Below are 26,125 nucleotides of genomic sequence, written 5' to 3'. Positions count from 1 at the left end.
AATCTATGTGGAGTGTCCTCATATCCTGAGGTGGTTAACAATGCTATTGACTAACTGGCATCACCCGATAAATGCTTGGACACACTGAACCACTTCACCATGCTTACAGGGCAGAACCATGACATCCAAGAACCCATTGCTGGAAAGTCATGCGCATTGGATTTGCAGTAAGTAATGCATTTAACCAATCTATGTGTCAAAAGTCAACAGCAGTTCTGTAAAGTAAATGCACCTTCAGTTCACTATTTAACTCTCTTTTCCATAACCCCTAAATCAGAGTAGAACAAGAAACTACAATGGATTTGTTTTCTTAAGACCTTGCTGGGATTATACTAATTGCAGCATTTTCTGCTATTGTGAAATAAACAGCACTTAATTGATGGATCACAAGAACATGATTTTTGACGATCAAGAAAACATTGACTGTGTCCTGTTTTCAAAGAGCACTCTGATCTACTTTTTGGCATAACTCCTCAATTGCTTTGTCTTGAAAATTATTCCAATTGCTAGTGAGTCTATTGTTCAGATCATGTCCCTTCTAAATTCAGTGTCAGCTGCAGCTCAGTGGGAGGCACTCTTGCCTGTGAGTCAGAGTTCTATGTTCAAATTCAAGACTTGAGTACAAAATTCTAGGCAAGCAATCTAGTGTTCTCGGTGCTGCACTATTGGGTGCTGTCTTTGGGATAAGATGATGAACTAGGTCCCTGACTACTTTCTCAACTGGAAGTAAAGAATTTCATGGCACTATTTTGAAGAAAAGCAGGCAAGTTATTCTTGGTGACCTGCCCGATATTTATCCCTCAATCAACATTACCAAGAATCAAATTATCATGTCATTTCCAATTGCTGATTGTGGGTGTTTAATGTTTTGGAAATTGATAGATGCATTTTCTACATTACAACAGTGACTATGCATCACTGTGTTGTGTGATATCTTGAGTTTGTAAAATATGCTATAGTAACCACAAGCATTATAAATTTTTAAACTGATACCTGGTAATTTTGAAAGTTTCTTGTTCGGATGATTCCGTTTGGTGAATTCTGTAAACAAGTCTCCTGCCTCATTTGGAACTTTGGAATTGATCCATCAGTAGTTTTCCTAAAATAATTCTATTTCAGCCCTCAATTCTTCCAGTTTCTTTATTGAATAGAAAACCAGATTTGAAATACAGGCTGGTTTTGGGTTCTAGTTAGAAGCAACTGTACCCAACAGGGCAGACTGAGACAAACATGGACCTAACCTGTAGCTCTAACACAAACATGATTAGAATGAACAAAAAGAAAGGCATATACTGGAAATACACTGACACAGCCAAAGACCTTTTACCCCTCTTGGATGCTAAGTGATGAGTATTTCCGATGAACAGTATCACTTGAAGATTGAATTTGTCCCTCTTGGATCCTGCCTGGCTTGCTGTCCATTGTCAGAGTCATTTGCATTTGTATAATGGCTTATTACGTCTATCAGCAATGTGGTGTCACTCTTAAAGGTAAATTCCAATGGGAATGGGAATTACTAGCTAAGCAAAATTCAAAGAATCACTGAAACAACTGCGTAGCAATATCAGAAATAATGGGAACTGCAGATGCTGGAGAATCCAAGATAACAAAGTGTGAAGCTGGATGAACACAGCAGGCCAAGCAGCATCTCAGGGTCTAGGCCCGAAACATCAGCTTTTGTGCTCCTGAGATGCTGCTTGGCCTGCTGTGTTCATCCAGCTTCACACTTTGTCATCTTGCATAGTAATATCATTGAGTTTCATCCCACCATCAGACTTACCATGGACTACTCTTCAGAATCTGTCTCATTCTTGGATATATGCATCTCCATCAGGGACAGACATCTCAGTACCTCACTCTACTGCAAGTCCAGGAGTGACCTCTCGATGCTGCACTTCTCTCACTTTCACCCTAAACATAGTAAAACAGCTATCCCCTATGGGACAAGCCTTACGCATACATAGGATTTGTTCGGATGAGGAGGAACGAGGTGGATGCCTGAAGGTGTTAAAGGGCACCCCCATAGGAACAGGATGCGATGCTCAACTTGTCAGTTCCAACATGTGACAGTGAAAAACCGTAATGACCTTCTCCGAAGACAGTCACAAGATACGCCTGATAGGGTACTCTTTGTCATCCAGTACTTCCGAGGAGCAGAGAAACTATGCCATGTTCTTCGCAGCCATCAACACATAATCAGTGACGATGAGCATCTTGCCAAGATCTTGCTAATGCCTCCACCTCTTGCCTTCAAACAACTGCTAAACCTTAAACAGACCATTGTTCGCACCAAACTATCCAGCCTTCAGGACATCAAACACACCACCACCCAATCCTGTCATGGAAACTTCTGCAAGATATTCAACATGGACACTACAATCACATGTGGGAACACCACCCACCACGTGCACGGCAAATACTCAAATGACACTGCCAACATTGTCTATCTCATATGCTGCAGGTAAGGATGCCAGAGGTGTGGTTTATTAGCAAAACCATGCAGATGCTACGACAACAGATGAATTGTATACAGTGTAACAGTCGCCGGACAGGGATGTTCCCTCCCAGTGGGGCAACATTTCAGCAGTAAAGGACATGCGGCCTCAGATCTTCAAGTAAAGGTGGACTTTGGGAAGCGCAACAGTGCAAAGTCACTGAGCAGCGGCTGATAGCCAAGTTTAGTGCCCATGAGGATGGCCTGAACTGGGATCTTGGGTTCATGTTGCACTACAGGTGACGCCAGCGCACTCTACATTCTTACATGTACATTGTCGCTCACACTGTTGCACAGTTGCTCTTTCATATACACAGACGCTGTGTGACAGATTTTCTTTCTCTCACACATGATTGCACAGATTCTGTCTCCTAATTGCATGCGTTCCCTTGCTCTTGCTCACAAGCACACGCACGTGCGCACGGTTTCTCTCTCTGGTGTGTTTAGTTCATCCTCATCAGTGGTGTGACCCTTTTGATCTTTTACTTTATAAATTCTGCATCTGGTGCTACCTCTTTCACTAAATGCTGAAGTAGGAGTTAGGCTCTGAAAGCTCATGTTTTCAAATGAACCTGTTGGTCTGTAATCTGGTGTGTGATTTCTGATCATGTCCACCCCGATCCACCGGCACGTCCACCTCTAGTTCAGCAGGTCGATGGCAGAATGTAGTTGTATGATACAACAATGATGGAGTTGTTGCCATTTGTATCAATTCATCTATTGCAGACTCCTAAATTAAGGGAAAAATATCCTAGTGGTAGGAAGGATTCATAATCATGTCAAAGTCATCTCTTCATCCTGTATACCCACATTTGCCACTACTGTTTTTCTAAATCACTCATAATATACGTGAGAAATTTAGAGACTTGCTGTCTAGGCAAATTTCAAGCAGAATGTCCTAATTTAATGATACTGGTTGCAGGTTTTATCCATGGATTCTTATGGATAATGCGTATACGTCTCTGTGTGTGTGTGTGTGTGTGTGCGCGCTATATTCTTAAATCTCATTAAATGATTAGCGTCACTAGAATGCAACACCAAAGAACCTTTCTTGCTAACAAAATGCAATGGAAGACCTGTAACGCTGAGAGATAATGGGAAGGAGTCTTAATTGACATACTGTAATGGTTCATGCTCCGGCTATTTTAAAATGTATCAGGCCACTGGGCTGAAACTAGCAATGGAACAAAGGCTCCTGAACCTTGAATAGCTAGAGAGCAGTTTTCAGAAATCGGGATGTGAACAGGGAGCGGCAGTCCAAACATGAATAATTGGATAAAATACGCTTTTAAACTGTTGTCTATATTTCAATTTTGAACTTTGCTGACGTCACTTTGCAAGTTCTTTTTTAAATAAAAAGTTATGATATTTCTGTTTCTAGTAATGCACAGAATGATGTTTTGTAACTGAGACAGTGGTTGGAATGATTGTATTACTGGCTTAAATGAACTGATTTTTTTTCCTCTGCATAAATGTTAACATTTTTTTAAAGTGACATATTTATCCTGTAGAGAAACTTCAAAGCAACTTTTGAATGATTTATTATAAAGGAAATGGCTGTTAAATTGATTTGTTCCAATGTGTCTTAGGTCCAGATTGTGAACAAAAAAATCGACTACAGTCATGTGCAGTCAAAGTGTGGTTCTAAGGATAACATTAAGCATGTTCCTGGTGGTGGTAATGTAAGTATTGGCTTCTGGGCTTTTTACATGAACTTCCTTTTCATTGCTGTCACCAGGTTTATTTGGTTTACTAGTACTATTATTATGTAGGAAAGTGTTATCAGATTATCCCAAGATCTGTGGCAGACAAATTAACTCATTAATTGCCATAGCAAACGCTGTTAATAGCGACAGTTGCATTAATTTTGTACAACTTCAGGTATCGTCCCTGATATAGCACAAGTTTGAAAAGACAAAGTCTACAGTTGATGTTTTCCCATATTTCTTCAGTGTCTATTGGAACTCACGTTACATTGGGTAAATGTCCAGTTTACAGCCTCTTGGGCATGTGCAGTCCTTGAATTCTGCCAGTCCAGCTCATTTAAGTCTTGTGTTTCTTCCTTACCATCAGTTACTTTGCTGGATTTTATGGGCCTGGCAGTCTGGAAGAAACTGCCTTTGGTCCTGAGGATTAATAGGTGAGGCAAATGATTGGCCTTTATTTCAAAGGGAATGGAATATAAAAGTAGGGAGGCTTTGCTAAAATTGTGCAAGGCAGTAGTCAGTCCACAGCTAGAATACTGTGAACAGTTTGAACCCCCTATATAAAGAAGATCAGCTGACATTGGAGACAGTCGAGAGAGGTTCACGTAGCTATTTCCCAATATGGGATGGACTGTCCTACGAGGAAAGGTTGAGTAGGCTGGACCTGTGCTTCTCAGAATATAAATAAATAAGGGGCAACCTTATTGAAACATAGATTTCTTAGAGGACTTGACAGGGTAGATGCAGAAAGGTTATTTCCCCTAGTTGAGTGTGTTTAGGGCCAGAGAGCATAAGCTCAGAGTAAGGGGTTGCACTTTAACAAAGATGGGGATAAATTCCTTCTTGGAGGGTTGTGAAACAATGGAATTCTTTTACCATAGAGCATGGCTGAGACTGGTCATTCAGACTGGTTTTTTATTGGTGAAGGAATCAAAGGTTATGCTTAAAAGGCAAGAAAATAGTTTTGAGAATTGTCAGATCAGCCATTTCTCATTGAGTGGTGGATCAGACTAAGTGGGTTGAATGGCCTACTTCTGTTCCTGCATCTTATGGCCTTATAAATCTTAATTTGAATCTGTCACAATCAATAGCTCTTCTAAAAATTCAGTATAGGGATACTGTGCTGCTTTCTGTGCTGTGTATCCTCTTAAATATTAACAAATTAATAGGAGCAGAGGCTTACATTTATGATGCCAGCGCTATGTGGTATACACGCAAGTATTTGACAAAGACATGCTTTAAATTTGCTGTTCTACTAAAATACAACTGTCGCTATGTTTCCATGCCTAGCTGTTGTAGGTTATGATGAAAATGCATTAACAGGATGAGGACATGGGGAAGATAACTTGTTAAATCTTACCGGTGCCTTTTAAAATGACTGCATCCAAAAGTAATTTTCTTCACTTTTGATTACTTTGGATTCAAGCAGTTTGTCTCTAGGGGAGCAACCTGGAAAGAAGAGAGAAGTACATAAAAACTAGGGATAGAAATAGACAGTCCAGTCTTTCGAGTGTGCACAGCATTTAATTAATCATGTCAGATCTCGTCCTGGTGTCAACTCTACTTTCCTGCCAGCTCCCAATAACCCTTTGACCTATACGAATTAATTATCTACATGTTTCTTCCCCCCGCCCCCGTCAAATTTATTCGGTGTCCTGGTGTCCACTGCGTTATAGGGTAGTGAATTACACATATTGAAGTAGTAGGCAATAAAGTCTCTAGATGTCTTATGCACGTTAAGTAAGTTAATCATGGTTATGATGGCTGTGCAGGGACATTACTACTTGGTACACTGCTGTCTCTTGCTGGGAAATTGTTTGTGGGGATAAGATCAGCCATCATTGAATGCATTTATTTCAGACAGTGATTTACTTTAAAATCATAGAGGAGAACGGTGATTCAGAGGAATTTGCTGTTGATGGGAACTAACTCCAGCATTGTCATTGCTCAGTTGAGCAGCAGTACCCAAGGAGGAAAATTATATGACTGAATTTGATAACAATGCTACTTTTGGAAGATTAGCAGTAAGCTAAAGGTCCTAAATTCAAATCACACCAAAGTAAGTGTAAATGACTAAGCGCTGTTACTGGTGAGTTGATTATGTCCTTCAGAGAAAAGGAGCTGCCACCCTAATCCAACAAAAACAGAAATTGCTGAAAAAGCTCAGCAGATTCGGCAGCATCTGCAGGTAGAAATCAGTTAAAATTAGGGTCTGGTGACCCTTCCCCAGGGTTCATCTAGTTGCCACAGACACTTGGTCCACTTATCCCACCTCATTTGCCAGCAACAGAGTCAGCAATGCCTCCATTCCATTTGAACATAGTGGCAAGGAGATTTTTATGAGCCCATTTCAGAAATCCCTTTTCTTTAATATTATCCTGGTCACTATTTGAGTGATAAAAGTCCCTCCATATCACCACTCCATTTTTCTTGCATGATTTTCCAGCAGATTTTTTGCTTTTCTTAGTACTGGTTTACCTATAGAATGTCTCCAGTCACATGAACTTAGTTCCTTGATTCTTAACTTCTAACCAAGTGGATTCCACCCTTGCCCTCTCAAGGGCTACCTCTGTTTTCAATGCTACGATGCTTGGCCTGTGCTTCTCCCATTAGCTGTTAGATCCCTGTGACAGCAGAAGGAGATCCTTACGTGGGAAACTGCACACCTTAAAATGATCTATTGCCCAACTGGCAACGGCTGTTCAGGTAGACTTCAATAGGCTTCTCCTCTCTCCCCCCCCCCCCCCCCCCAAAAAAAAAAAAAACCTGCATACAAATTCAGGGAAAGATTAGGCTGCCCATTCCCTTGAACATAGTCTGCCATTTAGGAAGATCATCACTAATCTGAATACTCAATGTTACATTTCCAACTTATCTCTCTGATAACCTTTCAGCTCCTTTTGTTATGAAAAATCATTCATAAAACTGCCTTTAAAATATTTAACAATTCTGCTTCCGCTGCCTTTGAGGAAGAGAATTCCAAAGATTCTTGACTGTCTGAGAAGAAATTTCTCTTTATCGGTCTTAAATGGTGACACCTTATTTTTAAACAGTATTCCCCTAGTTCTAGATTCTATCAGAAGAGGAATTTCCTTTCCACATCCAAGTGTCAAGACACCTCAGGATCTTCCATGTTTCAATCAAGTCACCTCTTCTTTCAAACCCCAGCAGATAAAAACTTAGCCTGCCAGCCTTTCCTCATAGGATGACCCACACATTCCAGTGTGTAATGTCAGTGCACTTTTAAGGATGGTAGTTGGGAGCAGCTTGTGCTTGCATGATGGGGCTCAGGTGATGTCAGTCTCAGTAACAAGTATGCCCCTGTACCTGTGTGGATGATTTCACCTCCAATAAAGAATAAGCTGAGATTCCATGATAATGATCACTGTCAAATAGGATACCTGGGGGTCTGAATGCCAAATAAACCAACAAATTAACTCACGTCTGATATTTGCTCACTGATCTAAATCTATTGCCACTGATACGACATCCCAGAGAACCTTCAGGAAAATATAATGCAACCCCTCCATTACCTGAGTGGTTATTTGTATCGATTCAAGACCTCACCCTGATTAAATTAATGCTCAACCTAAGCACAAAGATATTGTTGGCTTAGAAAGAGAGCCAAGTTTAATCATTTTCTATTCTTGTGATTAATAGTGAAGTTGTAAACTAATCCTAGCGATTTGATTCCAAAATGTAATTTCATGAAGCTGTTGCATTTGTGTTCAAATGATATAATAACTGCTATGGGGTGGCTGGCAGGCTCTAATCACATATTCCAGAGCAGTAAAATCTTTATGGTTAGAATATTTAACATTGTTGAGGTGTCTCCAGAGCATCCACCCTATGAATATATTGACCAGCACCACCATTTTAATAGGCACACTGCAGCATTGTGATGATGTCAATATTCAACATCCAATTCTACACATGTGCATGTGGTGCTCCACCTAGTGATGATATTACATTAAAGCACTCACATTAATATAAGTAAACCTTCTGCGAGCTGCTACTAATGAATTTACATCCATCCTTAAGTAAGGAGACAGATACTGTACGCAATACTTCAGATTTTGCCTCATCGTTGTCTTGTTTAACTAAAGCGTACCTTCGCTTTTTTGTATTTTTTTTGCAGTAAACAATAACATTGTTAGACTTCCTAATTACTTGCTTTTTTTAATTAACTTTCTGCGGGACACCCAGATCCGTTGGCATTCACAAGCTCTGCAATCTCTCACCATTTAGATAACGTTCTTCTTTATTCTTTGTGCCATATTATGCGATAGTTGCCAAATCTTTGCCCACACACTTAACCTATGTTCTGTTTTTGCTTTTCATGCGTGCACTATTGCCTGTATTTGCATATTCAGCAAGTTTAGGAGCCATACTTCTGGTTTCTTCATCCAAGTCATTTATATAAATTGTGAAATGTTGAGGCCTCAGCGCTGATCCCTGTGCAACATCATTTATTACATCTTACCAACAAGAAAATGACTCATTTATGTCTACTCGTCATTTCTGTCTACTCTTCATTTCTTGTTAGCCAGGGAGTCATCTTTCCATGCCAATATGTGACTCCTACAGCACAAGCCTATATTTTCAGTAATAATTTTTGTTGTGGCCCCTTATCAAGTGCCATCCATTGGTTCCTTTCATTGCAAGCTATGTTACATTCTCAAATAACTCTACGTTAAATTAATTAATCATGATTTCCCTTCACAAAACCTCCATCTGAATATCTGGAACTTATCCAAATCCCATGCTCTACCGTCTTTAATAATAGTTTCAGAAATCTTCCCTCAGCTGATGTTAAGCTAATTAGCCCATAGTTCTCTACTTTGTCTCTTTCCTTTTTTGGTTGAAGGAATTACTTTTGCTCATTTCCGATCTAATAAGACTTGCTTCAACTACAGGGAGTTATGGAAATTTAAAGCCAATACCTAAGCTATCTTAATAGCACTTCTTTTAAGTCCTTTTGGATGAAGTCCATCAATACTCTGTACTGGTCAGCACGCAGCTCCAACAATTTGCTCAGTATCGGTTCCCTAGTGACTGTAATTTTCTTAATTTCCCCTCTCCCTCCCATTTTCTGAAAGTGTTAAATACAGCTCCTACTTTCCACAACATTAAGGTCCATTCTCTGCAGCTCTGAACTCTAACACCTATATTCGCTTGAACTTGTTGACCCAATTATCTACACTTTTTTTCAGGTTTACATAGTGGGTTGAGAGCTATTAAATCCTGGATTTAGGTCTTACCTTAAGTGTAGATAATTTTAACCAACCAGTTCGGGCATGTTACAATATATGGCTAGGTGGGACTTGAACCGAGGCCTTCTGACCCCGGGGAGGCGGCACTACCACTCCACCACAAGACACGTTCAGCTTAAGTGAAATTTCCTGAATTCATTCAAGCACTCTAACTAGCTGCGCAAGAGCAATTTCATTGAGAAACAATTGCCCTGGCACCACGTCAAAAATACAGGTTGGATTCATTGGTGTGCAGAAGTCATTAAGACTTTTTAAAAAAGTAATTCTCAGGGTGTGTCTGACGCTGACAAGGTCAGCATTTATTGTCTGTGTCTTATTACCCTGAGAAGAAAGCAATGGGCTAACTTTCAGCTTGAAGTATATGAGTGATCTGCTAAACCACTGGTGGCTTAGCCAATGTCAGTCACGTTGTTTTGGCACTGGAGTCACAATCCGGATTAGGTTTTTCCCTAGAGGATTTAACCAGCCAGTTGTACTTTCATGATAATCGGACAGCTCCGTAGTCTCTATGCTGACCCTACTGACTTTAACTGGATTCAAATGGTGGGATTTGAATCCAGTGTATTAAATTAATGGCCCAGTAACCAAACTACTTTTACACCTTCAACAGTACTCATATTGTGAAAGGCAATATTAAAACAGAAATTGCAGCTGATCTGGAATCATTTGTGGCGAGAGACCAAATTTAAAGTTTCAAATCCAGTGACTTTTCATCCGAATTCTTGAATATTTTTAAGGCGGAAGTGGATGGATTTTGTTCAGGAAGAACTTGTGAAAGCTAATCTTTCTTGTACATTTATTTTTCCATCATAATTTGACTGCAGTGTTTTTAATGCCAGTACATTTGATAAATTATTCAAACGTGCATCAATTTTTGGGTAAAAATGTAATTCCTGATTGACTTAATTCTTTATCCCCAGGGCCCAGTTTGTTTTGATTGGAAGATAATATTCTGGTTTAACATTCTGTAGTTTAATATTTGATGAAGTATGTTAGCTGACATGACTCTCATTTCCTCTTTGTCTTAGAGATGGTGAAGCATTGATACAATTGCATTTGTTAAACTCTTTAAATTTTAGGTGCAAATTCCAAAAACTAAGCTGGATGTGAGTCGTGCATCGTCAAAGTGTGGATCCAAGACAAATCTAAAACACAAAGCAGGTACTGTTAAGATGAATATATTCGAAACCTTTAATTTAAGCAAGATCTAATCATATCTTTCATACATATATGACACCGTGATAAGTCAGAAAGAAAGATGAGAAAAACACACAAGGAGACTACAAAAAGATACACATCAGTTAAGTAAATGGGCAAAAAATACAGCTAATGAAATATAAAATAGGAAAATGTGAAATTGTCCATTTTAGCAGGAAGAATAAAGAAGCAGCATCTTATCTAAATGATGAGAAATTGCTGAGCTCTGAAATTAATAGGGATCTGGGTGTTCTTGTACTTGAGTTGCAGAAAGTAAATAGGAAAGCTAATAGAATGTTATGATTTTTTGCAAGGGAAATTGAATGCAAAAGTAGGGAGATTATGCCTCATGGTAAACAGAGCATTGCTGAGACCCCATCCACAGTCTCGTACATAGTATTGGTTAATTTATTTAAGGAAAGATGTAAGTGTGTTGGAGGCAGTTCAGAGAGGGCGTACTAGCCCAGTACCTGGAATGGGGCTGTGCTGTTTTATGAGGAAAATTTTGCATATTTGGAATCATATCTGTTGGCGCGTAAGAGGTGACCTAATTAAAGCATACAAGAGCCTATGTGGTCTTGATAGGTTTGATGTAGGCTGAATGTTTCCTCAGGTAAGAGAATCTAGTACTAGGGTCAGTTTCAGCATTCACCCTTTTAAAATATAAATAAGGTGAACCTTTCACTGAATCATGAGTCTTTGCTTGGAGAGAATTACAGCCTTTGAATAATTTTAAGGCAGAGATAGGTAGATTCTTCAGCAAGTAGGTGAAAGCAGAAGGAGTGAGGTGCTGAATGGCCTAGTCCTCCTCAGTTACGTGTTTGTGTGTACTTAGAAATGCATTTAGTTTTCTGCAGACAATTATAGGTATCTATCCCTTATAAAATTCAAAACGTAGCTCTGAGTTCAATGACATATCATTGGTGACAAATGTACAGAAGAAATGGCTTGGAGAGCTCTCTCGGCCAGACCTATGGGGTTTTACCTGGTCTTGATTTAATATCGCTTCCAAAACACAGCTGATCATGCAACTCACTCCCATAATAATGTTTAGGAGATTCTGGTCAGAGTCTTGGACATTCACCGCACAGAAGGAGGCCATTTGACACATCACTTCCACATGGTTGCAACAAAGATCTAACTACAAATCCAATTTTCCAGCTCTTAGTCTGTAGCTTGGAAACTGTGACAACCAAATGAATATCCAAATGCTGTTTAAACGTTTCAAGAGCTTGAGTCATCTAGTCTTTCAGGCAGTCAGTTCCAGACTCCTCCCACCCTCTGAATATAAACATTTCTCCTCAACTCTCCACTTCACCTTCTACCTTTTACCTTAAATCTGTGCTCTCTGGTTATTGACAAGTCAATAATGAATGGAAAAGCAGGTTGGCTATTTAATTAGCTATGTCTCTCGTTCTTATTCACTACTGTTGGCTCCCTCATAGTTCAGACCCTCTGGCTCAGGCAGCATCCTGGTAAATCCTCTCTGCACCATCTCTAATGCAGCCACACTCTTTCTATAATGTGGTCACCAGACCTGCAAACAATATTTCAGAACCAACATTTTATACAGTTATGCCATAACCGTCTTGTTCTTCTGTGCCTCAGCTAATGCAGTAATGTATCCCACGTGCTGTCTTAACCATCATGTCTACCTGCCCTGATAGCTTCAGTGATCAGTTGATATGTATACCAGAGTCCCTGTGATCTTCAGTACTTTTTCATGGTCCCACAATTCATAATACAATTCCTTGCCTTGTTAGCCCTCCCCACAAATTTATGTTTTTCCAGGTTGAATTCAACTTGCCACTGCCCTGCCCAGCTGAGCAGTTTATTGATCCACACTTTACTACTATCTTACTTTCTATTAACTATCCTACCATTTTTTATCATCTGCTAACTTCACGATCATACCATCTATGTTTTAGTCCAAATTATTAACATACGCCACATGCAGTAAACCCTCTGGAAACCCACTGTAAACAGACTCCCAGTCACACGCACACCTCTCTACTATCATCCTCTGCTTCCTGCTCACGGTTAGTTTTGGATCCAAAATACAACTTTGCCTGGCTATCTCTAATTGATCCTTTTCTCTCTAAGTGCAGATATATTTTGACCCTCAGAATTCTTTCAAATAACCTCCCTACGAATGAGGTTAGACTGAGCGGCCTATAATTTCCTGGTCTATCTCTTTTTTTTAAATAATGTTAAGCTTCTGGTTACAGAATTTGAGGAAAGACTTGTATGTCTTCATTCTACTTGAGCAATGTGAAAAGTATTACAGATGGAATCTAGAATGGAGACATTAGCATTGGCTGTTTATTTTTCCTAAACCAGTAATATATCTCTTCACTAATAGAAGTCTGTTTTTCAATCACACTCACCTCACCTTAGGATGCTGGTTTTGACTAAAATGATTTGTTCTTCATTGAAGTAACCAATCACGTGAAAATAAGATCAAGATGAGATTTGACTGCATGAAAAGCAGTACAGGCATACTTTTCTCACATGCACTTCTCAACCGGTCTCCTTGTTGAGATTGTCCCTGACTGTTTAGGTATATTGATATTGCTTACCTTGTAGGTTAGCTCATTTGCACAGGTTTTGGCTCAGAATTAGCCACCTTAGTTTGTATAATTTAGAGCCACAGTGGATGATAGTTTTATGCAATCAACCAGTAGGGATCTGTAACATGGTATGCTATGTTGGAGCAGGTATAGGTTTATATCAGCTTTGATTTGAGAGCTAAATTGTTTGCCTTGTCAAAACCTTGCTTTGGGATTCTTCTATTATTTAAGATATTTTCCTTTGAATGTAAAATAAAACTCAGACCCCATTTGGCTGTTCGATCAGTTAATTTGAAGAATGGGGTAGCACGGAGGCTCAGAGGTTAGCACTGCTGCGCCTCAGCTCCAGGGTCCCAGGTTCAATTCCACCCTCGGGTCTGTGTGGAATTTGCATATTCTCCCTATATCTGCGTGGATTTCTTCTGGGTTCTCCAATTTCCTCCCACAGCCCAAAGATATGCAGGTTAGGTGGATTGGCTGTGCTAAATTGCCCGTAGTGTCTAGGTGGTAAATGCGGGGATGGGGCTGGGGATGGGTCTGGAGGGGATAATCTTCGGAGCGTTGGTGTGAACTCATTGGCCTGACTGCCCTGCTTCAACACTTGTAAGGATTATATGATTCTATTCTGAGTGCAGGGTATTTTTTTGTAGTGTACTAAACAACATTCCTCACTTGTCAACATCAACAAAACAAGTCCAGGTTGATTGTTTTATCAGATATTCTGGGATCCAACTAAGGCAAAGGGTTTTTATGCCCTTCAAATATAATTTATTTGAAAAGGTGCAATAATGATGTAGGCAGTGTAAATTGAGTTCATCTCTCCATCTCCCTAACACATACTTTCCATTGCGCCCCCTCTCTTTCCCACCTTTACCTTTACAACACAATCTGTCTGAACCTTAGAGTCACGATGAAGAGTTTTTAAAAAAAAAGTTATTCACAAAATTAATTTTTTCTTAACATTATTTAGGTGGTGGGGATGTGAAGATAGAGACCACCAAGACTGATTTCAAGAACAAAGCAGAGTCAAAAATTGGATCCTTGGACAACCTCAACCATACTCCAGGAGGAGGCAATGTGAAGGTGAGGGAGAGGAAGGGTAGCTGAGCTGTGGCTTTAACAAGCCATCAACTGATCGCACAAGCTGTGAGCAAGCTCTGGGATGTGGTACTTCTGACTCTCCAAGTTTAAATAATCTTTGCTCTGCAACCTTTCCATTTTTTTTACTATCTTATCATTCTCCCTTAAGGTTATTGATGGCCCATGCTGGATCTGTGATTTCACAGATGGTGTTGCTGACTCTTTGGTATCTCACCTCCTGCTAAAATCCCCTCAGATGCACTTCCAGCAGTCAAATGTAATTGGGACTGTGGGCAATTTGTTTTTTCATCTCCCTAACCACCTAATTAAAGGGTGTTAAGACTAAATGTATTGTCCCAATCATGACCCAGCTGAAATTGCCTGACCTACCAAATGTTACCTAATTTTGCTCATGAATGGTGTCTTTACCAAGTGGTACATGTAGAAGTAATTATTTCTGTACCACCCTGTCTCCAGTTGCCTTATGGACTTCCAAGAGCATGTACCATTTGCACTTAGCGAGAAGGAAGCATAAAGATAGAGAAGTTACTTTTGGCCTTTATCTGTCAAGAAACTCAGTGCTACTCTGGAATTGTTTGCTCTCGGGTTATTATCTGGTACTGGCTTAAGTATCCATATTCTCAACTACCCTGGCTACGTTGTGTACACACCATCTGAGAAAGGAGATGGTCAGCCTCTAACATAACTGATGGTTTTGAATGGCCTACTTTTGCACCACAAAACCTTTGCTCCCATGCTTCTACACTCCTTTCTGTTTCTCTCCCAGTTTATTCTTTTGTTAATTCTTTGAATCTTCATTTTAATCAAAAGGATTTTGATTAGATTCCCTACCATGTGGAAACAGGCCCTTCAGCCCAACAAGTCCACACCGCCCCTCAAAGCATCCCACCCAGACCCATTCCCCTATAACCCACACATCCCTGAACACTACGAGCAATTTTAGCATGGCCAATCTACCTAACCTGCACATCTTTGGACTGTGGGAGGAAACCGGAGCACCCGAAGGAAACCCACGCAGACACGGGGAGAATGTGCAAACTCCACACAGACAGTCGCCCGAGGCAGGAATCGAACCTGGGTCCCTGCCACTGTGAGGCTGCAGTGCGAGCCACCGTGCCACCCCAAAGTAACATTTTGCCCTCAGCCAACTACTGATTCTTGATGAAGGGTCTAGGCCCGAAACATCAGCTTTTGTGCTCCTGAGATGCTGCTTGGCCTGCTGTGTTCATCAGCCTCACGTTTTGTTGTCTTGGACTCTCCAGCATCTGCAGTTCCCATTATCTCTCTCTCTCTCTCTCTCTACTGATTCTTTATCTGTCTGATTTCTCCTCTGCATTATTACTTGACAGTGTCCTGAAGTATGGTACCTGTACCAGGGAGGTTTAGGCAAAATAAATTTAGTGATCATTAAAATGTAAACCTTCCAGGTATTGACATGGCACAATGGAATATGCACTGGATTGTTGGCAACCAGTCATTGTATCCTTGGTACAGGGTTCTAGCTAATTCTTCATTAATCTACCTTCCAGCATAGTATCAGTTTGCTGATGACTCAAGTGTTCTGCATCAGTAACAATTCCAACAATAATGGGACAGTACATATCAATCTACATGAGCAGTATCCAGCGATTAACTGATAGAAAATGCTAGAAGGCATTCATACAATGACTCCTCTGCACATCAGCAATATTCTGTAAGACATAGCAGAAGTAGGCCATTCATCCTATTGAGTCTGCTACACCAATTAATGGCGATATAATAATCCTCGACTCCACTTTCGTGCTTTTGCGTCATAACCCTTGATTCTCCTGATTTAAAATTTTGTCAATCTCAGCCTTAACATACTTAACAACCAAGTCTCCACAGCCATGTACAGTAAAGAATTTTACAAATTCACTAGACTCTGAGGGAAAAAAATTCCTCCTTATCTCTGCTAATTGGCATAAACTCTCCCATGGGAAATAATCCTTTCCCAATCGTCTGTCCTGTCAAATTTCCTAGGAATCTTGTTTGAGAGAATAGGAACTGCCGATGTTGGAGAATCTGAGATACCAAGGTGTAGAGCTGGATGAACACAGAAGGCCGAGCTGGAAGGCTGATGTTTCGGGCCTAGACCCTCCTCCAGAAAGAAGGGTCTAGGCCGGAAATGTCTTGCTGCTCCTCTGATGCTGTTTGGCCTGCTGTGTTCATCCAGCTCTATACTTTGGTATCTCCCTAGGAATCTTGTATGTTTCAGTGAGGTTGCATCTCATTCTCTGATGAATGCAGGCCCAGCATCCTCAATCTCTCCTCCTAGCACAGTCTCTCCATATCCAGGATCAACCTAGTGAACCTTCTCTGGACTATCCCCAGTGCTGTTTGACTTTCCTGAGATGAGGTCCAAAACTGTTCATGGTATTCCAGTCAAGAATGTATTGAATTGTTGGATGAATACATTGGCCTAGCAAGCTGCTCAGTTGTACCAATCAATAGAAAGTCTTAAAGAAACCAGTCAGATCATCTGGCATCAACCTAGGCACTGGAAATGACAATGACCAAAAAGATCTGTCAATCCTGTCATGTTTTCATTACTAACATTTGGACAATGTCCCAGACTCTGCCATCATCATCCCTGGTAGGACAAGCCCAGAAAAGATGGTGGCACAGTGGTATACTTTTAAGGAGAGGTTTACCCTGAGACACCTCAATGTTGACTCCAGACAGTGTGAAGTCTCCATCAAATATCAGGTCAAAAATCCTTAAGGGAACCTCTTGCTGATTACCATGTGCCGTCCTCCCTTGGCTGACAAATCAGTACTCCATGTCAAACAAGACTTGGAGGAAGCACTGAAGGTCAGGAGGGAACAGAATGTACTGAGTGGGGGATCTCATTGCACATCTCCCAAGAGTAGCTCAAGGAGCAGCATTTTGGTTTATGCTGCTTGGGCGCTAAAGAACATTGCTGCAAGACCAGGTTGATGGTTGGTGATGAGGGAACTAACGAGGGAAAAAATATATACTTGACCTCACCCACACCAGTATGCCAGCTGCAGGAGATCTGCCCATGACTGTATTGGTAGAACTGACCACCGCACAGTTCTTGTGGAGACACTGTCCTGCCTGCACTTTGAGAATTACCCTCCATCATGTGTGAACCAAGGACTTGCAAGATGTTGAGGCCATTACATAGGATAGATACCCAGAGAATATTTCCTCTTATGAAGGAGACTAAAATCTTCTTTAAAAATAAGATGCCTCTTTTTTAAGAAAGAGATGGGGAGAATTTGCTTTTGCTGAAGTCATGAGGATGTGAAACTCTCAACCTAGCAAAGTAGCAGAGACTGGATCTTTAGAGTTTATTCATGGTTGAGTCCTGCCCTCCTTTGGGATAGTCACAGTGTTCGTATTTCCACGTGACATTCTGCACCTGTAACTCATCAGTCTTATTTACCACACTGGATTCATTTACGGACTCTGGAATTTGGACTTTCTTAATTTTCCCCCTCGCTCTGAGCCTGTATAACAACATACTGTTTCCTGCTGCAGTATGCTTTCTGTTTTCCGCAGTACTCCTCTTTGATGTTACTTTCTGATTCTCTCAATGCTTGTCAAGTGGTTTAAACCCTTCCCAGTTGCACTGGGAAATTGCCATACAAAGATCTTGTTCTTGGTTCAGTTTAGATGCAACCCATGTAGCTGTTCCAGGTCCGATCTTCCCCCGAGTTAGTCCTGATATCCCAGCAATGTAAACCGTCTCTCGCTACACCTCACCCCGCATCTCTTTCTCCCCCCCGCCCCCCGCCCCCCCCCCCCCCCCCCCCCCCCACACCACCTTTCCAGCCAAACATTAAACTACTTAATCTCCCATTTTATATATTTACTTGCCCATGGTACTAAGAGAGATCCAAAGTTAGCGTATTTGAGGTCTTGCCTGCTAGTTTCCTATCGAGCTTCTTAGGTTCTCACAGTAAGACCACATCCCTCTTCCTGCTCCTGCTAGTCACCACTATTGACATCTGCACCACGTGTTTTTCTGAAATACAAAAATCACATAAACATGGAATGGTTTTGAATATGGTTGAAATGGCTGCTATCATTCCCCATAAAGCTAAACATGTGGAATAAGGGAAGCACTTTGAGTGTGCCTTCATGCAGTTTCAATCCAACAACAGTTTGTTCAGGGTTGCAGGGAAGAAAACTGCAAACTGAGGCAAAGATTTTTTTGTTGGAGACGGGGTACTAAATTTTGCTGTGTGTTGCTTGTGTAAATGCTTGTAGCAGTTTTCCTTTATTTTTTATCACTAGCCCCTTGCTTGTACTTTTCTTTCTTTGTAAATTTTTTCCCATCTAAAACAAAGCCACACCTTAGTTGATGTTGCAGAATGTTGGAAATTGTTAAATTTTACTACGAGTTTGCTATGAAGGCATGGACTTTTCATGCTGCGATATCATCATCAATCACTTAATGTTAGAGCATTTTGTTGATTTGTTCAGTACAGCAGGTACACTGGGTTGCTCAGGCCATGGGATAACTCTCCAGGGTTATCATACATCTATTAAAGTCATTTCTTCTGTTTAGGGGTTTCACACCCCTCCTCTAGTCTGAAGTCTTTGACACACTCTGGAGATGGACCAACACTTGGTGTTAGCCACCCAGCAGTAGGACTGTCTGCTATCATTCCATTATTAGATTTTAACGTCTGAATTGAGCTACTAAGAGCTGTGTCACATGGTAGAAACTAGTTCTTTTCTTCCCTTTCTGCCTCCTACCCCATCTTTCTCTATTAGTTCTATGAGCGAATATGCCACATTCAACCTCAATTCATATTCCTTAATAATGTTGCTGATCTAAGTTAGGCAACAGGCAGAAACATAGCCAGTTTCAGTACCCCTGGGTGAGGAGAAGATAACTTATTTCTACCTCTGATCAAGGAAATATCAATGTCTAAAAGGTGGATAAAACCTGGATCTGAAGAGGCTGCTGATACATGCACATAAACGTCGGAAACTTGGTCAAGTTTAACTTCGAGGACAGTAGCTATATGTATAGCTCCAAACCCGAACACAAGTCCTGCTTTTGGTATAGAAAAGTAAATTTTAAAAGTTACTGTAAAATTTGGGTGGGGAAGAAGTATGGTATGATGTTACAATCCTCCATGTTTAGATTTCCCCCTTGCCAGTTGTTTGCTGAGCATTCCTGAAATATTAATGCATATACAAATGTTACCATCTTGATGTGCCATAGTGTTGTCTGTGTAATTACAGTCAGTGTGACAGTATTTTGTTTCTGCATAAAATCTGTGCGTAATTTCACTTGAGGAAGTATTGTACACACACAGGAAAGAGATTGGCTTGAATTTTGATCTTGTCAGTTGTGTTCCTTGTTTTTCTCCTTTTTTGTTGGTTTTTGCAGAACCTTGAGATGAAGGTGAGAAAATAAAATGCACTGGAGGACTAGAGTGATAGGAGACCCTCACCTGTCCACACATTTCAAGCTGACGTAAAGAGTCTTTCAGCTCTTGTAGTCCCAAAAAGTTTAGCCCTTTCATTGCTGTACCTGCCTGGAAAAGCTAAAGCATTGTTAGCTGCTGCTTTACATTGCTTAACTTAATTCAAAGATTATCCAGGAAGGCAAAGATACCTTTAAGGGGCGGCACGGTGGCTCAGTGGTTAGCACTGCAGCCTCACAGCACCAGGGACCCGGGTTCGATTCCAGCCTCAGGTGACTGTCTGTGTGGAGTTTGCACATTCTCCCTGTGTCTGCGTGGGTTTCCTCCGGGTACTCCGGTTTCCTCCCACAGTCCAAAGATGTGCACGCTAGGTGGGGATCGGCCAAGCTAAATTACCCGCAGTATTCAGGGATGTGTGGGTTATGGGGGACAGGTCTGGGTGGGATGCTTCAAGGGGCAATGTGGACTCGTTGGACCAAAGGACCTGTTTCCACACTGTAGGGAATCTAATCTTTAAAAAAATTTAGCTAAAAGAAGGGTTTGGGTAAACGTTTAAAGACAAAGTTTATAAAAGCATGCCGGGCACAGATAAAGTGAGTAGCTAAGGTATTTTCCTCTGGGTAGGGGAATCCAATACTAGAGGGCATAGGTTTAAAGCAAGAGGGAAAAGATTTAAAACTCACATGAGGGGCAACTTTTTCACACACACGGTGGTATGCATTCGGAACAAGATGCCAGAGGAAGTCGTAGAGGTGATTATGGTATTTAAAAGACATTTGGAGAGGTACAAGGATGAGATAGGTATGGAGGGATATGAGCCAAACGCAGGCAAACGGGATTAGCTCAGTTTAGGAAACCTGCTACGCATTGAAGAAGGATCTGTTTCCATGTTATACGATTCTATACTCCTGGCGTCTCCTCTTCACAGACTTGTTCTTAAACTACCGTCCCTTTTCTCCTTATTGCCATTTTGAATAATAAGTGAGAGAAAGTCATATATCTGTATTATTTAAGATGATCAATACTATTTGTTAAGATGTCCATCTCCCTCCCAGGTTCCCCTTGGATTACCCCATGCACCAACTCTAAATAAGCATCTTCTGATTTTTCTCCTATCTCTTGCCATTTTTTCTCTGAACCCATCTTGCAATGAGAACTATCGCTTACCGTATGAATCTGATTCCTACAAAGAACAGTATGGCACAGGAACAGGCTTTGTAGTTCACTAAGCCTGCACTGACATATTACGCCTTTCTAAACTTACAAACCACCTGTCTCTTTGCTGTCCCTATCCATATTTCCCTGCCTATTCATGTCAGTCAAGATGCCTGTTAAACATTGCTATTGTATCTGCATCTACCACTACCTTCAGCAGTGCATTCTAGGTACTTATCACTCTCTAAAACAAAACTTAACTTTCCCCTTTTTACCTTTAAACCTATGTCCCTTAGTCATTGACACTTCTGCTGTGGGGATAAAAGGGTATCTGTCTATCCATTCTATTCATGCATCTCATAATTTTGAAAACTTCTATCAGAACACCCCTCAGCCTCCAACATTCAAGTGAAAACAAGCCAAGTTCATATCTAATACCCTCCAAACTAGGCAGATATAAATACCCTACAAACAGAGGCACATGAATAACAAGCAGGACAGAACACTCATGCTTCACTGGAGGTACACTGCCGATGTTACCTAGCAGGTTGATGCAACATCAGCAACCATACCACTGGCTAGGAAAACGTGTCTACAACCTCTGGCCTAATGTCTCCATACATGGTCAGTATCTAATTTTATTTGACAACTCTGTGGCTTGAGACCTTGTATTGCATTGTGGATGGATAAAATATATATTAATAAAGCAAGTTATTGTAATTACAATAACTTTCAATCTCTCTTAAGCTCCAGATACCAAGTACTCAAAGACAGCTAGCAATGGGCACCAAATGCTGAACAGCCAGTGATACCCACACGCCACAGCTAAATTTTAAAAGATTACCCTGAAACTGCACACCTCTGTCCTCAAAAGTTCACTGCTTCTTTGCCTGTTTTCTTTTTATTCCTCTTCCTCATTCTCTCACACTCTTTCTTACTCGTTCTCTACCCTCAATAAAACCTCAACCTTCTCTAGTCTCTCATCGTGCAGATTTTATGACTTCCTTAACTAACTGTTCATATGCTTCGTTTCCTTCCCTGCCACCTCCCAGTCTTCCCTTTTATATGTTTCATCAAAATCGTCAGGATTATAGACTGATAAAGAAGCAGCTAAGAGTTCCCACTTACTGTGCAGAAAACCTGCACAGTGAACTTGTAGATATCACGTGAGAGCAGGATTGGGCTCAGCTTTGCATCACATGATCACATTGTTCACATATACTGCCTGTCTAAAGACAAGCCACTCAACATAAGTTAAAATGTGATCAATATCCCAGGGTGTGGAAGGACAGGAGCATAAATGTAGTTTTGATCTGTGCCTTTACTTTCTACCCTCTGAACAATCTAGCTCAACACGTAAGGGATGTCTCCTTAGTTACCAAAAGATTACACTCAGTCCGTCAGTGCATTTAATTGTTTGAACCCTGAACATTTTGTTTCTTTTCAATTTCTCATGTGTATATTTTGCATTTCATTTCATGCCATTCTATAACAATGCGCCATTGTACCCCACCCCACGATTTTATTTTTAGAATGAGGGTGAAGAAGAATCAGAATCAGCAACGATCAGTCAGATTCCAGAAAATGGGGATCTGACAGGACAAGCTGAGAGTGGGACACAGCAAAATGGAGTAGGGGAGGACCCCACTGCCAGGTCTACCGAAACTCACAGCCAAGAGTTACAAATACAGGAGACATGTAAGTGAAAGCTTGACCTGCGTGGGCTATGTAGTTTTGGGAAAAGTTATGGCAGTCGTGAATTTGGTGTGAAAGTGGACTCAATGCTGGTCTTTAACTCCGAGAATCAGCTTCAAATCAAAGCCATACTGGTGATTGCAATATTATCTCTTTCTCCCCCACTTTGGGCAGCCTCATGCCACTTTATAAAGAGTACACGCACACAAAAGAAGGCGCTCCTACTTCAGTCACAAAATTGATTGACCATCTGAGATGACGTGTGCTGTTAATAATAGTTTTTCTTAGTTTACAGCTGCGGAAAATTATTGACCTGTGTATGGGGAGTAATTTACGTGGCAATGATGGAATTGGTTCATGTGGTGATGTTTATCAATCTTCACTCTGTGTCTAACTGAAGCATTAACTGCCCTGTGTGCTGTTGGTACAGTATAAAGGGAACATTGCTCTGCACCTTGGCCATCCTTTGTTTAAATTATTCTGTCCCTATCCATGGAGTTTTGGATGAAACAGGAGGAAACTTACTCAGCATCTAACCTGAGCTGAAAGAAAGGGTAGGTAAGATAGACTATTTTCACTGGTTGGGGACTCTGGAATGAGGGGTCATAGTGCGAGAATTAGGACCAGACTGAAAAGACTGCTGGATGTTTGGAATATTCTTCCACAAAGGCACTTGATGCTAGATTAATGGTTGCTTTCAAATCTGCATTAGATACATTTTTGATTAGAACTATGAAGGGATATGGGCCAAAGACAGGGACATAGAGTTAGGCCACACATCAGCCATGACCCCATTGAATGATGGAACAGGCTGAAAGGGCTGAATGGCCTCTTTCCATTCCTATCTAACAAATGCTGCTGGGGAAGCTGCAGTGTAAAGTCAACTTTACTACTTCTGACCTGTCCCTGGGAGTGTTTAAATGGACAGAGTGATAAAGTGCTGGTACATGTAAGGCAGATTTTAAGATCTGAGCAAGGGTTAGAAAGGTGGCCTTTCACTTGAAATTATTTTGGAAATTTAAATAAAATGTGTATCTTGTCTTGCACCCTACGATAGGACAAATGACAGTTGCAGCATGTACTCTAACTTATCAGATGCCACCATTCTCATGGTTAAAATCATGCTAAGTGTGACCAAATGTAGAATATCACAGGATTTCAAGCCACAACAGTCATTTTCTCTGTGTATGGATTTACAGACTTGATTATTTATCAGTTTATGTGAATGATGCATGTTTGCTATGTTTGGCTAAAACACCTGTTCCTAATCTCATTGTGAGTACAGAATTTAAATGTGGTCCATACAAAAATCCATAGTTCAGTTTCTACCCAAAAATCTAGGCCAGGAATCATGAAAGGCTCCCTCATTTTAGTTCAAAACCACCGCGTTAGAAGATCAGGACAATTTAAAGCATTAGGCCCCGCTTTTTTTTAATGTGGTACTGCAAGGTGTACATTTGTGGCCCTGGCCAAGAAGAGTATCGGTCATTGTTGTGAGGACGAAATACTGTCTAGTCACTGTCAAAGCTTTCATATGGAAAACTGCTATTTGGGCAAGGTCTCGCATGCAACCAGTGCCCTCAGGGGCATCATGTTGAACTTGATTCTTGTTACTGCTGCTACTCAGTAGAGGGAAGTGGGTGAAAGATTAGAAGAGAACCAGGAAAAAGGGGGAAAATTTAAGTTGAGTCATTAACAATTTCATGTAAAATAGTGAATTTTTTTTGGCTTTCAGAAGTTAGACTATTAAACCAGAAGCTCAGTTGATATTTCAGGGACGGGGTTCAAATTCTGCCACAGGAGATGGTGGCATCTGCCCATGACATTGTTGGTAAGAATGACTACCACACAATTCTTGTGGACACAAAATCCTATCTTCACATTGAGAATGCCCTTTATTGTGTTGTGTGGTACTATCACCATGCTAAATGGGACAGACGTGAAATAGATCTTGCAATTCAGGACTGGGCATCCATGAGGTGTTGTGGGCCATCACAACAGAACTGTTGCTCCAACATGATCTGCAACCTCATGGCCCAGCATACCACCCACTTACCTCCTAGCTTGATAGTAATAGTTAAGCCCTGGTTCAGTGGAGAGTGCAGGATGGCAAGTCAGGAGCAGCATTAGACATATTTAAAAATGAGGTGTCAATCTGGTGAAGCTACTAATCAGGACTACTTACATGCCAAATACCATAAGCAGCAAGTGATGGTCAAAGCTAAGCAATCCAACAACCAGTGGATTGTAAATATCTCTATCCTCAATAATGGAGGAATCCAGTACAAAAGATAAGTCTGAAGCATTTGCAACAATCTTCAGCCGGAAGTGCTGAGTGGATAATCCTCAGGCTTGTCCAGAGGTCTTGTATCATGGATGTTAGACTTCAGCCAATTTGACTCACTCCACATGATATCAAGAAACAGCTGGAGGCACTGGAAACTGCAAAGGCTGTGGGCCCCAATGATATTCCAAGATAGTACAAAAGATGTGCTGTAAAGCTTACCACACCCATAGACAAGCTGTTCCAGTAGAACCACTACACTGTCATTTAGCAAACCTTGTGCAATATTAGCCAGGTATGGCCTGTACACAGCAAGCAGGACAAATACAACCTGGCCAATTACTGATCAGTCATTCTAATTGCAATTATCAAAGTTATGGAAGGAACATGATAAATGGAGTGAGCAACAGTGCTATTGAGCAATGCTTGCTCATTCAATAACCTGTTTCCTGGCACTCCGTATGGGTTCTGCCATATTCATCTAACTCTTGACCACATTACAGCCTTGAATCAAAATGAACAAAAGAGCAGAATTCCAAAGGTGAGGTGACAGTGTTTGTCCTTATCAACGAGTCCACACTTGACTGTGTGTGGCATCAAGGATTCTAATAAAACAAGAATCACTTGGAATCGGGAAAACTCTCCACTGGCATAAAGATGGATGTGGTTGTTGTTCCCCTGTCTCAGTTCCAGAATATCTGTGCATGAGTACTTCTGGATATACGTCACTGTTGAAAATTGATCAGTTGACATCCAGGACAAAACGGCCTACTTGATTGACACCCCATCACTGAGCATTCAGTACTTACTCCTGACCCCCACTAGCACAGTGTGCATCATTGACAAGATGCAGTGTAGAAGTTCAACAATGTGCCTTAGCACCAAGAATGGGGCTTTTTTTTTCTCGTAGTTTATTTGGCATCAGAATTCAGGTGTGATCTCTTACAGTAAGTACAATTTTCAACGGATGTTCTCAGCCTAAATGGCAGGAACCATAGTGGATAAGGAACTTGACTATTTCAATCAGCTTTGGTTTGCTCTTTAATTACAGCATAACAGCCTAAGTAGACCATTAAACATAATAAAACTGACCAGACCACTCCACAGCTGTACTATACAACAAAGTAGGGCACTGAGTCACAGAAATATGAGAAAAGATTGATCAAGTGAATGCCCGTCTGAAAAAAGAAATGAGGTAGGGAGGTAGAGGTGTAGGAGTGA

General features: G+C 40.9%; 1 protein-coding gene across 11 annotated transcripts in view; it reads left to right on the top strand.

Moving 5' to 3' along the window:
* Positions 1 to 26,125, top strand: part of LOC125451566 (microtubule-associated protein 4-like) — a 344,184-nt gene that overhangs the window by 311,617 nt on the left and 6,442 nt on the right. For all 11 annotated transcript variants that reach the window (XM_059646156.1, XM_059646152.1, XM_059646155.1 and 8 more), the window contains 4 exons: positions 4,084 to 4,176; positions 10,553 to 10,634; positions 14,211 to 14,323; positions 22,458 to 22,623. In XM_059646156.1, the coding sequence (XP_059502139.1) occupies positions 4,084 to 4,176; positions 10,553 to 10,634; positions 14,211 to 14,323; positions 22,458 to 22,623 (454 nt within the window). The remainder of the gene's footprint in view (positions 1 to 4,083; positions 4,177 to 10,552; positions 10,635 to 14,210; positions 14,324 to 22,457; positions 22,624 to 26,125) is intronic.

The sequence above is a fragment of the Stegostoma tigrinum genome, chromosome 5 (assembly GCF_030684315.1).
Source record: "Stegostoma tigrinum isolate sSteTig4 chromosome 5, sSteTig4.hap1, whole genome shotgun sequence".
In the NCBI taxonomy this organism is placed as follows: Eukaryota; Metazoa; Chordata; class Chondrichthyes; order Orectolobiformes; family Stegostomatidae; genus Stegostoma; species Stegostoma tigrinum.
The sequence above is the reverse complement of the archived record's forward strand: the minus strand, read 5'-3'. Positions and strand labels throughout refer to the sequence as shown.